General features: G+C 38.2%; 1 protein-coding gene across 1 annotated transcript in view; it reads right to left on the bottom strand.

The window, feature by feature from the left end:
* The window catches only part of TEX15 (testis expressed 15, meiosis and synapsis associated), a 72248-nt gene that overhangs the window by 9484 nt on the left and 44645 nt on the right, over positions 1-18119 (bottom strand). Inside the window, exons 5-7 of the mRNA XM_055144168.1 lie at positions 14155-14301; positions 12643-12802; positions 917-8211 (exon numbers count right to left, since the gene is read on the bottom strand). Of these exons, the coding sequence (XP_055000143.1) occupies positions 917-8211; positions 12643-12802; positions 14155-14301 (7602 nt within the window). The remainder of the gene's footprint in view (positions 1-916; positions 8212-12642; positions 12803-14154; positions 14302-18119) is intronic.

Below are 18119 nucleotides of genomic sequence, written 5' to 3'. Positions count from 1 at the left end.
CTCATCACTGCACCGCACCACACACCACACCTCATCCTCTCACCACTTGGTTTTAAGAATGACTGAGTTTGTTTTTACTGGCTCATGGTCATCTCTTTAAAAACACCTGTCCTGGGTTAGGGATGCATTGAGTGGTAGAGCATGGACTTCTCATGGGTTCCATTCATTACAGCACAAAACTGCAAGTGTCTGCCTTATTTCTCTATGTGAATGATCATGGTTAAGAACAGACACTCCACTAACCACCTTTTAATATTCACTATATTGGATAGAGCTCTGTTACATAGAAGCTACTAAGTACAATACTCCCTTACTCACATTCATTCCACTGGATTTTCTTGTAAAAAGTGGTAACATGTAATATTCTAAGTCACACTTTATAAAATTTAAAAACAAGTATCTGTAAGGTATCACATAGAAGCATTTGGGGAATTTGATATTAACTGTTTAATCCAAAATGTGCTACTAAGTACACTTTTTTTATTTTTGGGTCACACCTGGTGATACACAGGGGTTACTCCTGGCTCATGCACTCAGGAATTACTCCTGGAGGTGCTCGGGGGACCACATGGGATGCTGGGAATCGAAGCTGGGTCAGCCGCATGCAAGGCAAACGCCCTACCTGTTGGACTATCACTTCAGCCCCCCTAAGTTCACTTTTAAGGTTAAGTATATACTTATATTTCTTTTAGTTTTGGAGTCACACCTAGCTGTGGGTCACTCTTGGTATTTCTCATGTGGTGCTGGGCTAAAACTAGGCCTCCTCATTCAAAGTGCACTCCAGTATTTGGGTTTATCTCCTTGGACTCACAATTATAACGAAAGCATTATCAATTTTTGTTAAGTCTGCAAATTACATGCTTACTTAAAAAGATTTGTACTCAAAAAGAAAGTTTTTTTAAAAAACATTTGTTACCTTTTGTTTTTTGAAACTGGAACCAGCAGCATTTCTCTCTGGTTCCCAAGAGTCTTCACATTTGTCGGCAGGGAGAGGTCGTTTTTTAGAAGAATTTGGAATGTTTTTTACAATGCATTCTGAAATAGAGGGAACCATCATACAAGTGCTAGGTTTGTCAATATTCTTACCAAGTTTTATAGGAATGCACGGTTTTTCTTTTCTCGTATGTTGCATTGTCTTTCTTCTGTTACGAATCATTTGGCATAGGATAAAAGAAATGGTTAGTGTATCATTTTTAGCACATATGATTTTCATATGTTCAATAGTTTTCATAACCTTTGTTATATGGGCCATTTTACCCAAGTCTTTCCTATGGGCAGTCCTTACATTTTTAAGCAGTGTAGAAAACTGATTGTAGTTATATTCTAACTCAGTCATTGTGCTCCCATAATTTATGGATGCAATATACGGCACAAAGTTAATGTACGTGGGAACCGAATACAGAGACTTCTTTAGAAGTTTTTTTATTTCTTCAAGTTCTTCAAGTTCTCTTGAGTACAAACGAAGAGCGTATGAGGAATTAACAGCATTGTTATAGTTGAGAATAATATCCAGTTCTTTATTAAGTGCAGAAATAGTTGTCTCGATCACTTTCTCAAGACATTCTGTTGCATTTTCTTTAAGAAATGAAAAAGTTGTCATTTTTTCTTGGCAGACAATCAGCTCAGGAACAAGTGACAAATCAAACCAGAGCATACCACGAAACCTCTGTTTGTCTTGTTTCTTTGCCATTGAGTTCTTAAGGAAGTGAACTGTTTCTGAGAGCATAACAATTTCAATGTAAGTTTCAACAGCTTCAGGTTTTAAAATGACAGCTCCATGTTTCTGATTTTTCAGCATATCTAGAACATTTTCTTCGGTGATAAAAACATCATCTATGCTATCTTCTTGCTGCATCTGAAAATATTTCTTTAAAATGTCTAACTGTTCAGTACATCTCAAAGTAAGTTCCTGTATTTTTTTAAAGTCTGCAAATTCAGCCTGGTCAATTATTTCACTAATATGACAGATATCCAGGTGTGAAAGCACAGAACTGTTAAGTGTATAATTTTCTGCACTAACTGCTGCTTCATTTATTAGATTATTTGGCTTTCTGGAAGTAATCAGAGTATTCTTAAGGCCATTGGAAATTTGCTCATTGTTTAAATCTTTAGACAGTGTATCATATAGCTTCTGCAATTTAGAAAAAGAATTTTGATTCATTTTAAGTAGCATTTCCTTCTTTTTCTTTCCTGAATATATTTTGCTAAAAATTTTCTTCTTCTCCTTCCAAACAAGGCTTTTTGCAGCATCAAAAAAGATATGTTCCATACCATAGAGAGATACTTTAATGCCTTCTGCCTCATTGCTCTTAATAAAATTTATTTTTGAGGAGACCATTTCTATGATAATCCACAGATGGTCTTGTTTTTCTGGATAGGCATCATTTTTAGGAGAGTCCTCTCTATAACTACTTATCACCTTTAAGGTACTCTTTCGTAAGGTTTCTAAGTCCCCTAAATCATCTCCAAAGTTAACGCAACAGGTAAATGGCACAGAAAGACAAAAGTCAAAGCAATCAGAGCAATGTTTCATTATTGCTTCACACTCATCAATCTGCCGTTTGTATTTTAATAGTGTGTAGTATGATTTGTTTTCTCTTTTGGTTTCTTCAAACAAGTCAAGTAATTGGTTATGGTAGTTTTGCAGCTCACAGAATGCATTGTATTTTAACCTCCCTTGAAAAGCAGGATAGAAGTTTGATTGTTGTTGAAATCCACGTGGTCTGCCAAGTAGCTCACTGTACAATGTCTCATCATACCAAAGCAAACTTCGGAATGTTGGTTCACCTTGTAAGAGCCTCTTTTTGTTTTCAATGAATTGAATAGTCTCCATCATCATTTGGAGTTCTGTCAAGGAGTCAACAGCACATGGCTTCAATTTGTGCTTGCAATTATTCCACTGCTTTTGTTCTAATAGTTCTCTGGAAATCAGTACTTGCCCAAGTGAACATTCCTGCACTCGTTCAAAAGCTTCGACAAAGGGAGGGAGAATGTTTTGACAAATCTTGGTTTGTTCCTGTAGAATCTGCAAAGATGACGCTTCATCTGCCCTCCTTAAAATTTGAGTTAGATTACTGATAAGTGTTGCGCAATCAGCTGAGGGCTGCTTTTCTTTTAATTCATTCACGTGTGATACATTTTTCTTCTGAGGAACAGTGACTTTGGAGGTTTCTGAGGCAGCACGGTAATCAGCCATATGATTCAGTCCCTTAATATCTGGTTTGGAATTGGAGGCTGTTTCTGAATTCAGCGAAGATTCAGACTTAGAGTTATTGCTAACTTTAATTTCCTCAACTTTGTCTCTTTGGTTAAGCTGATTAGAAACTGTGCCATTCAAAGAGACTGCATCAGAAATTTTTTTAGTACTCAGAGAAAAATCAATCAAGCTATTTTTAGTTATTTTTTCTTTTGTGGAGGAAAATTCTTCTAGGATGTTTCTCTTTTGATCTTTGTTCTCAATTTGAGCAGGTGAGATTTGACCCACCATGCTTTTTTTGTGAACTGAGTCTTTTGCTTCTTCTGTTTGCTTAAATTTGCACATTTTTATGTCCTGAGTGTCTTCCTTTGCAATAGAGTTTTTAGAAACATGATCCTTTATATTATTTTTTAAGAACAGGGATCTATCATTGGAAATTATATTTTCCCCACAACTTTTACTTTCTTTAGTTACCAAGGGGCACTCCAACTTGGAATTCTCAGTAACATTTGTTTTGTTGTAATCTAAACAGATGCAATTACTTAAGGGGGAGAGTTTTGTTTTCAGAAGCTCCTTTTTATCATCTCCTCGCTGACAGGATGGTACAGTGGTGGATGCTGCAAAAGAATCAATTGCAAAAATCCCTTGTTTATCCAAATAAGTTTGCAAAGATTTTATATCACTATCTGTCACAGCTGCAGGAGTTAACAACTGAGGAATATTGTTATGCTTTTTGCTTGTCATCAGAGTCAGACTTAATGTGTCCATAAGAAAATTTCCTGTAGTGATGTTTGGTTTGGAGCTCTCAACAGGATGTGAACACTTTTTGATAGGAAAATTTACTTTCAGATTTCTCTGAAAATCAGTCAAAATACGGTTATCTGATTTGCACATATCAACATTTAAAAAGTGCTCCATATTTGATTTTAAAACTGAAATAAACATATCGGTTTTCAGCTTTGTGTGAGCTATGCGAATTGCATCAAAATCTTTGTCTGTGCTAAAACACATGGTTCTTGCCTTCATGCAACTTAAAGATTCTGAGTTATTTATTACTTCACTTGCCTTAGAACTGTTTTCTTTGGTTACATCCTTAGGATCATGTGCTAAATGGTTCTTAAGGTGTTCATTTTTACTAAAGTTAGATAGGAACTTAGTATCAGGTGGATTTCCTTTTTCAGTTAGGTTCTCATCTGGGCAGACTGAAGAAAACAAAGACTCATTTTTTTCAGGAATGGACTGAAATGCTGATGATCTTAAAGTTCTCAGATTGCAACAGTTATAAGATGACTGAGCTGTAGTCTGGGATGTGGAACATACGGTTAACTGTGATTCAGGATACTCCTGATCACAAAATCCTCTCACATGAATAGTGGTATGATTTCTGGAGATGCTGCTGGTCACAGTGTTCCCAGAAAGGCACTTCCTAATTCTCTCTTCCCTTGTTTGGGAAGACTTGTTCTTTGAAACATGAGTTAATGACTTATAATTTTCAAATCCTAAAGCTTTGCTCTCTCCTGGTTTGTCAAATTTTCTTTTCGACAAAAAATGCTTAGTGGAATAATATCGTCTTTCAGACATAGGATTATAACCCAGAAGGTCACAGCTTTCCCAGAAGTTATTACATATTATTGCATATGATTTGGGCAACGGGCTCTTTCTTGCTTCTCCCACTTTAGCTATAAGCTGCAGAGATGTATAAACTCTTCTATGAGCTTTTTTGAGATGAACAACTGCCCTGTCCAGTTTTCTGGAAAGACGTTTGCTTTTGCATAAAGATACTTCACTATTTAGAATATCTAAGACACTCCTAATGTGCTTTTCAGACTGTGAAAAGGTTTTGATTCGTCCTTGGGATAATGACGAAAAACAATCAAATGAATTGCGACTATTTAGCTTCCTCCTCTTTCCACAGATTTCATGTCTCAGATCTTTTTCTGTTATGTTCTGGTCCTCTGAAGATATATGTAGCTTTCTTTTGCTAAGTCCTGAATCTGAGTCCTTTCTATTTCTAGTATGGTCAGTTTTTGGCCTTGTAGAGGAACACGTGCCTTCGTTACTTATTGCTGTGATAGCAGAAGCTTCAGTGACCCAAGGCACATTATTTTGGTGTTCAGACATGTGATTCATATGTGTTTTATGATTAAAGTCAAAAGAATGTGAGATTTCAGATTTATTCACTAGCTCAGATGCGTATCTTATGTTACTGCATTCCTGTTCACATGTATTACCTGAATTTCCTCCAGAAAATGGTGAATAAATGTCAAGTTCCAGAACTTTCCTGTCCTCCTCATTTATTTTTGGTTTTATGGCTCCACTTACATATCTGCAAAAATTATCGTTCAAAGTAAGGGGCTTGAAAGTAGGGCCAAATCCTGGCAAAAATACATTAGCAATTTTAACTTGCAAATCTGGAAGTAAAATTGGGTTGCAGGTCTCTTCTTGATTTTTTTGTGGAGAAGAATCAAAGCAATCACTTTGCTCACAGTAAAAATGATCACTGTTCTCTTCTCTTGGGAAGTTTTGCAAGACCTCTCTCTCTTCAGTTTTGCTTCCTAATAGGCATTTCCAATCAATACGAGACTTCAGAATCTTATATGAGGCCCTGAAGTCTTCACATGGCACATTTCCATGGCTAGGAATATCTTGTTGAAAAAGAAGTTCATCATCACACTGTTCTAATCCCAGTTCAATCTCGTTTTCCAGTTCAAAATTGTCAAAAACTAGGTCGCTGTCACTTATGGACTGACAAAGTGCATTCTGTAATTTATTTTTATCTACATCCAGTTTAAAATCAGAAGCCTTATGCTTTATGAACAAATCCAAATCAGGACTCCCAGAAGCTTTTAATTTGTGTCCTTCGTGATCTTCGGGATTTGTGCGTGATGCTGGCAGTGTAGTGTCAGTGCAGGGCACTGCTGCACTGGAGGCTACACGTCCCACAGAACCAGTGATTTTGGGCAACATGGAAGACAAAAGTCCTGCATTCCTTTCAGCATTCTGAGTATCTTTTTGCTTTATGGCAGAGATGATATGTTCACTCCCTCTAGCTGTAATTTCTGTTGATACTTTTTTTTTCCATGTCAAATTAAATGTAGCAGAAGGTTCTTCAGAATTCAGAGTTTCTATATGGCTATAATTCTTATCCTCCCTCTTTTTATCTTTGCTGTTGATGGAATTAGTATTTGTAAGAAAACCCTGCTTCTCAGCTACATATACACACTCTCGGTTGTATTCTGAAGGCAAAGCTTCCTCTTCTGTCTTAGCCTCATTTTGCTTTTCTTTATCTCTTTGTTCTTTGAAATCAATATTCATGTGTATGTTATTGCTCAACTGTGCATGAGACAAGAGAGTATGATCTTGATCTTTACTGTCCAGTTGAGGAATCTCTTGGAAGCTCCTTTGGATATTCTCCAGTGAGGCTGATTTGTTTTCATTTTTCCTATGGATCCATAGATGTTCTTTAGCTATGTTATAATCCAAATTGTCATGAGCTCTTTTAACATCATGAAGTGAAATAAATTTATCAAATGGTAATTTGTTGGCCTGGTAAATGTCTTTTGCTTCCTGAAGAGCATCACTCATAATACTAACATAATTTTGATTTGGTTTTCCCAATTTCAGTTCCATTAGTTTTTGAGAAATGGCAGAACTTGTATGAATGCCATCTTCACATAATGAAGAGTGATGAAGGTCCTTTTGTGAAATGCTCTCCACTCCAGGAGAAAGATTATTTTGAAATTCCAATGCTAGATGATTTACCTCATAATTATCCATTGTAGTAGATGTAGATGATTTTGGTATTTCCAAGTTTTGAGTAGTTAATACATGATCACAAATTTCCCCCAAAGAATCAAGACTCATATTTTCTTTACTTCCTTGGTGCAATAAAATGTAATTATCTGCTGGACTGATTTTCGTTTTCCATAAATTTTGTTTTTCTTCATGGTTGAAATTATCTTCTGGGCTAATGAAGTTCCTCACCTCTCCACTATTCTGCATGTACTCACATGTGCTTTCTTTCATTTGGAGTGCAGAAACTGTAGATGCTTGCTGATCAGTCTGTAAATGAGGAAACTGTGATCCCTGAGAGATGGGATCCTCATTCCCTTGTGTAAAAGTATTCACTGATTCGTTACATGGGTCACTATCTTCTTCAAAGAACGGAATGCTGCTTCTCTGCTGGGATCGCTGGGCTTTTTCCTTATTGTGGTTCTGGTCTTCAACTTCTGAAGAGATGTTTGACAAACATATTGGAAAGGAATTTTTGTCTTGACAGGTCATGGTCATTTTACTGAAAGCTGTGGAATCCTGGTTCTTAGAGTACATGTCCTGAGCCTGCGACTGCAAAGCGTCAAAAGAAAATCTGAAGCAAGGGGTATCCAAACAATTAGTAAAAACATCATGATTACTAGGCATGGTCTCAGCTGAGGAGGCAGAATCAGATGGCACGGATGCTAGACTTATTTTCGAATTATCAAGGTTGGAACTCTTCTCAAATGGCAAAGTTTCATTTCTATTTGTAACATTATGTTTTCCCAGGTTTTCCTCTCTCCTCATCAGCCTGGGGTCTTTGATGAGTTTTGAAGTAGTAACTGTACTTGAACCAACACTGCTCTGAAGAGGTATGACAGTAGAAAGACCCCTTAAAATATTTCTAAGATGTGTCAAACTTAAGAAGTCACCATTAACACTTTCTTTATTATCACTGGAAATAACTGAAGTTCCTGAATCATATGTATGTACTTGAGAAGTGTCGTTACAGTCTGTTAATTTGTATTCCATCCGTCCATTATGTGTGTCAAGTACAGAACTGTTTCTATTTTGGGTGTTTCCAAAGGAATTAGGAATATTGGAGTTGGAAGGATTTATTTCAGAGCTGGGTGTACTGCAGGAACAGTTTTCCTGAGCAAATGCATGGACAGGTTTCCGGAAATGCTCGAAGATGACGGTAGCATCTTTTCCTTTTCCAATTCTTTTGGCCACTGTACAGTTGTTCAAAGAAGACGTTCTTTCTGTAGAAACAAAATGAAAATAAGAAAAGATGAAAAAAGTTTCTAAAGGATTTTTTTGGTTTGTTTGGTTTTGGGGCCACACCTGGCAGTGTAAGGCTGATTCCTGGTGCGGTGCTCTGGGAGCACTCCTGGTGGGCTTGGGGGACCATATAGGATGCTGGGAATCAAACCTGTGTTGGCCACATGCAAGGCAAGTTCTTTACCCATTGTATTATCACTGTTCCTCTACAATTTTATTAATATAAATAAACTGCCAGGACTGATTCAAACTGAAAGCCCAATAATTTAATGATGATTTAAAAAATCTTCTTAAAGGGTTGGAGCATTTTCCTTGCATGATACCAACCTGGGTTTGATCCTCCGCACCCCACAGTTCCCCTGAGCACCACCAGGAATGACTCCTGAGTGCAGAGCCAGGAGCTAGGGATGATTTCTAAGAAGAGAGTAAGCCCTGAGCACCACTGGGTATGGCCCAAGTCTCCCAAATCCATAATAATAATTTAAATATCAATAAAACCTTGTTTTTTGAATTTTGATAAGCACTAAGAAAAAAATGAGGGATAACTATGCTGTTCATAGATCAGGAATCAATTAAAATAAGTTGCTGCATTCTGATATTTAATAACAATTTATATATTGTTAGGTAAAACTGTCTCTTATTGATTGTCACCTGTTCCCCCCTCCTTCCTTGCCTTCCTCCATGGAGAACAGAAACGCAAAGGCAAAGGTAATAGGGTTGAGGATTGGGGGAGAAAAAAACAAAAATAAATAGGGTTAGTGTGCAACTTGTGCTGACCCTGAGTCAGTCCCTGGACCTGCATGAAGCCCCCAAGCAGCACTAGGAATGACTCTGCTGGGCACAGGGAGAGCTGGAGTGTGCCCACCCTCTCCTGAGTCCCATTCCAAGAGACGGCAAGAACCACTGCACCTCCTCCATAGTGAAAAAAGTATTCCTACAAAGAATACTGCAAATAAAAACATTGAAAATAAAAAATGCTTTAAATAATTTATATAAATTTGCATTTGTATAAAATTTATATATTACATATAAAATTTATGTGATTTATGTAAATTTTTGATTTATGTAAATTTATATAGTATTTATTTGGAGGGGCATACCTGGCAGTGTCCAGGGCTTACTTCTGGCTCTGCAATTGGAATTATTCCTGGCTTGGGGGACCATATGGAATACCAGGGATCAAATCCAAGTCAGCAGCATGCAAGGTAAGCATCCCATTCACCTGTACTATCTATCCTGCCCCTGATACGAAGGTTTAGTAAGCATCATGTAATGAATTTATACAAATGCATCTTTCATAGTGTATTAATATCATATAAAATGGCTCTGTTAAAACAGAAATTAATGAAGAAATTATAAGATTTATGGCACATATAATGCCATATCAGATACTGGGAAGCACCTTGAAGTTCTTTTTCACACTTCATGAAAAGATGGCTACAATGAAATATTTCTAAACTATAAGCAGCACACATTGTACTTATTATATGCAACAGTGGACATATGAATGCAAATAAAGATTTATGTAAATAAAAATGCCAGGCACAGAACCCAGGGCCCCACATACACAGGCCAGTGCAGTGCTACTGAGGTACATCCCTGAGCCTAGGATGCAGTTCTGAGGAGTAGGAACTAGAGGTGACCAAAGGAAAGGAAAGGTGGGTGTGCATACACTTCTTTATACCAAAATAAAATGAAAGTTACTTCAATAAAAGAAAACTGTAAAAATATTAGAAGAGGGGCTAGAGTGATAGTACAGAGGATAGGGCACTGTTTGATCCTGGCACTCCATATGGCTCCCCGAGACCACTGGAAATGATCCTGAACGTAGGGCCAAGAGTATGAAACAAAACAAACAAAAAAAGAGAATGGAAAAAAAATGGAGAGGTAACTTTGTGATCTTGGGTAAAAATGTATTTTTTAGGCATGGCAGAAAATAGAAGATTAATTTTTTGTTTGTCTGATTTTGGGCCACACCTGGCAATGCTCAAGCACTACTCAGGGATCACGCCTGGTGATGTTGGGGACAATGTGGGATGCTGAGGATTGAACCTCAGGTGGCTGCATGCAAGGCAAGTGCCCTACCTGCTCGTCTATCTCTTTGTTCCAGATCATTTTAATCACTTTGATAGTTCAAAACACACAGTAAACAAACTCAGAAGGATAAAATGGTGAAAAGCATATTATAACTGAGACAGAACAGAATTGTATCTATTTTTTTTTTTTTTTTTTGCTTTTTGGGTCATACCTGGAGATGCACAGGGGTCACTCCTGGCTCTGCACTCAGGAATTACCCCTCGTGGTGCTCAGGGGACCATATGGGATGCTGGAAATCGAACCTGGGTCAGCCGAGTGCAAGGCAAATGCCCTACCCGCTGTGCTATCACTCCAGCCCCTGTATCTATTTTTGAATACATAAGGAGTATATACACATACTTAAGAGACTAATAAAAATCAACATTATAAAAGTGGGCAAAGTAAATGAATAAGAAAATAATAGATTAAATAAAGTCAACAAACATAATGTTCAATGTTAAGATTCCTATTTACAGTAAGAGTCATACTTATTATTTTTTCATCCAAATTATTTTTGGATTTTTAGATTTAGATATTATTTTAGATTAGCTTCAATGCACATGGCTTGAAGCATGCACAGTATTCTGCAAATGTAAGCATTTTTTCAAATGTCCATGAGAACTACTATCAAAATGTAATATATAATCATCTACATGCAACAGTCCTTTATACACATTATTCAGTTATATCGATACAAACACCAAAGTCATCTGTATAAGAATTTTTAGAACAGTAAATAATCCAAGAAAGCCAGAAGCTAAAATTCTAACTTCCTATAAACCCTGGATTGGAAAATAAATATGGAATACCAATAATAATAACAACAGTAAAAGTGCTATGCATGTGCTATAACAAATACTACAGAGACAGAATATTTTGCAGCTACCAAAAAGACAAAGGTAGATTATACAGGGGCAAGGTTAGGGCTCAAAAGACTGGAGCAAAAGCTGAGCATGAACAGGGTCCCAGGCTCACTTTCCGACACAATCAGTGGAAGTTCTGGTGTGCACCCTATCCACCCTCCAAAAAAACACAAATTTTCACAAACCAACATGCAAAAATAAATTTGATTATTTAAGTTTTATAAACTGATAAGTACATATTAACATTTGATAACAATATGAGGGGGGTGGCTCTCTTTATTAATTTTCATTTAAATAGTCACCTAATAATAACAGCTATTGTAGAGGATATGAGAGTTTAGCTTCTTAAACTATGGGTAATAACCTTATATGATGTTGTGTAACTGTAAAATTTTTGTTTAAAAAATAATTTCTTTAGGGGCTGGAGCAATAGCACAGCGGGTAGGACGTTTGCCTTGCATGCGGCCGACCCGGGTTCGATTCCCAGCATCCGATATGGTCCCCTGAGCATCACCAGGAGTGATTCCTGAGTGCAGAGCAGGAGTAACCCCTGTGCATTGCCAGGTGTAACCCAAAAAGCAAAAAAAAAAAAATTCTTTATAATATGTTATCAGTAAATGTTTTATTTGTATACCTCTTTTATATACAGATCTATCTGGTATCATTAAAAAACTTCTTGGGCAAAACGGGGTCATTTGTGGAAGAAGTCTCAATAGCTCTGAATAAATATACAGGGAGATAAGCATGCTAGTAATTAACACACATGGCTTTGGCTTTGAACATAATATAGATATTCTCCAAAGTCTGTCACCCTTTACCTAAAGAAATAAGCTGTAAGACCATGGACCAGAATAGTAGGTAAGGTGCTTGCCTTGCATATGGCAGACCGGAGTTCAATCCCCAGCATCTCATATTTGAGCACTGCCTGGAGTAATCCCTGAGTGCAGAGCCAGGAGTAATCCCTGAGCACTGCCAGGTATGACCCCCAAACCGAAACTAACCAAACAAAAAGACTATGGACAGGCTGAAGTAGAAATGGGTTCATTATCTGTTTTAAACTATCTCTAATCCAGAAACTTAAAAAAAGTACTATGTTGGGAAGGATGTTATTATGTAAATTGATGTAATTGCATAGCTGAAAAAGGAATATTATGTATACATATATAAGAATGAAAATGAAGCTATAGTTATATATTAAAATGAGAAAAACACACGATTCTAGATGTATAAAACTCAAATAGGCAAATAATGATTTTCCATAGAAAGTTATTTTCTTATATTTTAGTTTTGGGACCACACCTAGTGGTGCTAAGAGACCATGGGGTGCTGTGCTTAACCACAGGCACCTGGCATTGTCAAAAACACATTGGGAACTATTCCCCGGGCCCACAGACTTATAATATTTAAAAAAAATACCCATAAGTTGCAATATGCGTAAAATGCGATTAAAGTAGAAAAATAAATGTATCTTACCTGCCCTCTTAGGAAATCCCGTTGAGAGGAATCTCAAAGATGTCATGAGGTGTCCATTGTCTTTTTGACCAATAAATTTCACGGTTACTACTGCATAGGGCAGACACTGTCTGGGTTTATCAACTGGCCTTGAAAGAATGCTGTATTCATAGACATACACCTGGAGGGTAAAGAAAACACTGGGGCTGGAGCGATAGCACAGCCGGTAGGGCGTTTGCCTTGCACGCGCGGCCGACCAGGGTTCAATTCCCAGCATCCCAAATGGTCCCCTGAGCACCGCCAGGGGTAATTCCTGATTGCAGAGCCAGGAGTAACCCCTGTGCATGCCGGGTGTGACCCCCCCCCCCCAAAAAAAAAGAAAACATACTGATTAGTATCAGCAGGCTAGAGTTTAAGGTTTCATTGAGAAGCAGCACAGGGGTCCAGTACAGCAGGCAGGGCACTGGTCCTGCATGCAGTCGGCCCAAATTTGATCCCTGGCACCACATACAATCCCCTGAGCACTGCCGAAAGTGATCCCTGAGTGCAGAGCCAAGACTAAACACCACGGGGGTGCCCCCAAACCAGAGGACGACGCACAGAGTGGCATGATGAAGATAGCAGCTCCCAAACACCCTTCTCGACCTGCCTACTTCAGCCTCAGGACTTGAGTATTTCTGCTGGTTTTTAAATGTATTTTATTTATATGTATTTATGTGCATCTTTTTTATGTATTTATTTGGAGGTTTAAAAATTGAACCCAATCTTCCACATCCAAGACATGCACTCTATCACTGAACTATACATCCCACCACAATCCAGTATTTTTGAAGATATTTGTGTGTGTATGTGTGTGTGTGTTGGTGGTGATTGAATCACACCACAACCAAAATATATAGAAGTTTTTCTCCACCACGTATTTTTTCCCTGATAGGCAACCAATATCAATCAACAGAATCAGACTCATATTTTTAGATTAAAACTATTTTTTCATTAGAAGCTCAACTGATAAATGAAAAATACTAAATGTATTTTATTTGGTAGAAGTTAATTATAAGATAATACTTTAATGTATTTAAATATGGAAAATTATGTTAGAGAAGAATCATATATGAAAATATTTTATTATATACAATCTAATCTTTTATAGCAATATACTAAATGTCTGAATGGCATGCAACAGATAATTACCACCTAGTGACTAAAAAATAAGCTTTTTTTCTTTCTGCAAAGAACAACAGATAGGTAATATTGTTTCATTCTGTTCAAAAAATAAGCTGGTAAGTTAGGAATTAATCTGTGGAAAATCTAATTAAAAGCAACAGTGGTATTTTGAATCAAGTTAAATGTAAATTTGGAAATTTCTTTGCAACATTTCCATAGAAAAATATTAAAATAGCAATCATTATTTAAGGTCATATTTACTTGAATTATAAACTTTCATTCAATATTTCATATTTTAATTCTTTTAAAAATCTTGTATGGGAAGTACATAACTTCTGATTAATGAAAAGAACTAAGATGTTTACATACTGCAGAACCGTGGGCTTGCAGTTCGATGGTATCTCTCAGAGAAGGTGCATTTCTTGACATATGGCAATCAAAGTTAGGAGAAGGATCCAAACAGACTTTGCTTTTATCCAGTGATGGCTGAATTTTTTTCACTTTTCCAAAGAGAACCTAAAAACAAAAAGCAATGCAAAGTTCCAAAATTCATAACACTTTGAAACTCTTGTAATTTTTTTTTGTTTTGTTTTTTTGGGTCACATCCAGCGATGCACAGGGATTACTCCTGGCTCATGTACTCAGGAATTACTCCTGGCTGTGCTCGGGGGACCATATGGGATGCTGGGATTTGAACCCGGGTCGGCCGCGTGCAAGGCAAACACCCTACCCGCTGTGCTATTGCTCCAGTCCCGAAACTCTCATATTTTTCACAAAAAATATTTCATACTACTTTCTTTTGGGGCAAGGGTTCCCAGACCTGGTGATGCTCAGGGCTTAATCCTCGCTCTGGGTTCAGGGGTCAATCCTGGCAGTGTCAAGAAACCAAACGGGTGTCAGGATCAAACTTGGGTTGGTCATGTACTACTGATGGCTGTACTATTGCTTTGGCCCTAAAAACCTACTTATTTTAGTATTTTCATCATTACATATTTTTAGTATCCCGCCCGCCCAGCAGAGCCTGGCAAGCTACCTGTGGCATATTCGATATGCCAAAAACAGTTAACAAGAAGTCTCACAATGGAGATGTTACTGGTGCCTGCTTGTGCAAATCGATGAACAATGGGATGGCAGTGCTACTTATTTTTATGTTTTGGAGGTGTGCCCAGCAGTCCTCAGGCTCACTGCTTTGGGAGCACTCTTGTGGTTCTGGAACCATGCGGTCCTGGGGCTCAAACCTCAGCTTTCTATGTGCAAAGCATGTACTCCAGCCCTTTGAACTATCTTCCTGGGCCCCTAACTCTCTTTCAGACAAAAAGAAAGACATAAGACAATGTCCCTGTCCCAGATGAACAGGATAGCCTGAAGTTGTAGTTCTGAACTTTAGAAAATCTATTTGTAGCCTTAAAAATATACAAAGACAGAACATGAATAGCTATAAAATTCTGTAATTTTGGGAGGTGGACAATACCTAGCAGAGGTTAGGGCTATTCATGGCTTTGTGTTCAGAAGTGACCCTTTGCAGTGCTCAAGAGACTGTATGTGATGCTCAGGAGTCACATCAGGGTCACGACTGTCACAGCTGCATTAAGGCAAGTGCCGCCTCCTGCTCTGGCTCTCGGGCCCATAGTCTGTAAAGTATTAAAAAAAAATGCCTTTCCTCTCAAATATCCCAAACCTTCAGGTATTAAATACTTTGCTTTAAAAAAAAAGTAGAAGGTTTTGCTCTTTGGGCCACACTTGGCAGTGCTCAGGGCTTGCTCCTGACTCTGTACTTCGGGATCACTCCTGGTGGTGCTCAGGGCATTTTGGGGTGCCAGGGATCAAACCTGGGTCTGCAAGGCCATGCCCTACTCGCCGCATTATCTATCTAGCCCCATACATTACAGTTCTATTAATTTTTGTTGGTTTGTTTTTGGGCCACACCCAACTATGCTCAGGGCTTACTCCTGGTTCTGTGCTCAGGGCTCACTCCTAGTGGTACCCAGGGGTCCAGATGCAGTATCAGGGAGGGATCAAACCCAGGTTGACTGCACGCCGGGCACGGACCTCACCTTCTGGACTATCTGCTGTGCTACATGCTTTTTAGAAGGATGGCATTACCACTAAAAAAGGGCTGTAGAAAGAAAAATCACTGAGCAAAATAAAAAGCCCAGAAATCAACCCAAGCAGACACAAAAATATAGTACACAGCCCAGGGAGATAGCCAGAGCATATGCTTGTTTTGAAGACAGGAGGCCTGCCTATGATCACAGTCTATGATCTTGTTTCCCTGAGCACCAAGAGAAGTAGCCCCTGAGCATGGAACTGGAGGAGGCCCTGAAGGCTGCCAGCTGTAGCCCGGTTCAAAAAAGCTATAGATACATAATACTACAGATATTACAAATACCATTGAAATAACTAAAGCAAAACCAAAATATTCAGTAATCGTGGAACTGGAAAAAGTAAATTCCCTTCTACATAAAAAGACTCAAAAGAAATATTGTTATTTTAATAATTCTAATAATATACAAACATATGCAAATATAATCACAGTGAATTCTTTTTAAGCATATATACCAAGATACCATAAATACAAAACATAGTTCACTGCAAATATTCCAAAACTTCTGCACAACAAAAACCAATTGCTTACATATTTATTTAATAAAAAAGCCATGACCACATGATGCTGGAGAGGTAGTACTGCTGGAAGGCTGCTTGCCTTGGATGTGGCCTACCCCGGCTCAATCCCCCGCACCACAATAGTCCAGAGCATAATGTCCAAGGACATTAGACTAAGTTGTATATAGAAACACACTCTACTATCTTTGTAATACTTATGATGTTGAAAATTATTTCAAATTATGCATAAATTCACTGATACTGTTTCTTGAATTGCCAGTGTAGAACACATAAAAGCCAGCAGTAAGTCAGCATATAAATCTCAGCAATAAAGAGGGGAAAAACTGAACCACAGTGAGAAACTATTATATTGGACTGGCAAAGATTTTTTAAAAAGGTAACACATATAATCGAGGTATAAAGTAACAGACATCCCCACGCACCACGCACAGAGATACCAACTGTACAACCTCCGTCAGGACAAGTGGGCATTCGGCATCAAAGCCATGAAACAGAAACTGTTGATTCCTAATTTGACAAGTAGGAATCAACCAGTTAATTCTTAGCAAATAATCATTGTGTAGGTAAATATGCACCTACAATATGGTTAAGAACAAATCCCCAATTGTTACTGTAATGCTAAAAACTGTTACTTGTTTTTCTTCCTTTATTTTTAATCAAATCATAGTGAGATAGTTATAAAGTTGTTCATAATTAGGTTTCAGTCCTACAATGTTCCAACGCTCATCTCTTCACCAGTGTGCATTTCCCGCCACCCATGTCCCCAGTCACCACTTTTCCCCCTCTCTCCTCCCTCTTCTCCTTCCCTCCCCTCTCTTCTTATGGGCATTACAGTTTGCAGTGCAGATACTGAAAGGCTATCAGATATATCCTTTAATCTACTTCCATCACTCAATTCTTGTCCAGAGTGATCACTGCCAACTACTATTGTCATAGCAGTTCCTTCTCTATCCTAACAGCCCTCTGCTCGCCCCATATACTGTGACAAGCTTCCAACTGTGGGCCAGTTCTCCTGGCCTGTTTTTCCTGTCCTTGAATGTTAGACTCTCACTTATGCTTTTTTTCTTTTTAAATGACTCAGCTCACGTTTTTTAAATATTTATTTATTTTTGGCTTTTTAGGTCGCACTTGGCAATGCTCAGGGGTTACTCCTGGCTTTACACTCAGGAATTACTTCTGGTGGTGCTTGGGGGACTGTATGGGATGCCAGGGATCTAACCTGCGTTGGTCACAAGTGCAAGGCAAGTGCCCTCCTTGCTGTACTATCACTCTGGCCCCCAAACTATGTTTTTTTCTTCTTTTTTATATCCTATGAATGAGTATTATGTCATTCTATGCCTGTCATTCTATGTCTGTCCTTTTCCTTCTGACTCATTTCACTCAGCATGATATTCTCTGTCCATCTATTTATAAGGGCTTGCCTTTCAAGTCTGTGTTCTCCCTTGGACACTTGCTTGTCTTGATGGAACTGTGCTTGATTTTCCCACTATCCTGAATACATACTTCCCCTCTCCCCACCCCTGCATCTTTCTAAGCAAGTTTCATTCAGTAAAAACTACCATGCTTAGAAAAATGCCATGTGGCTGGGGAGATGGCTCAAAGGGCTGAGTGTGTGCTTCGAATGAGGCAGTGCTGGGTTAAGTCCCCAACATCATATGGTCCTCTAAGCACTGTCAGGTGTGGCCGCAAAACAAAAAATTTGGTTCATT

The sequence above is a fragment of the Sorex araneus genome, chromosome 1, assembly GCF_027595985.1.
Source record: "Sorex araneus isolate mSorAra2 chromosome 1, mSorAra2.pri, whole genome shotgun sequence".
NCBI classification, from domain to species: domain Eukaryota; kingdom Metazoa; phylum Chordata; class Mammalia; order Eulipotyphla; family Soricidae; genus Sorex; species Sorex araneus.
This window is presented reverse-complemented; position numbering and strand designations above follow the sequence as displayed.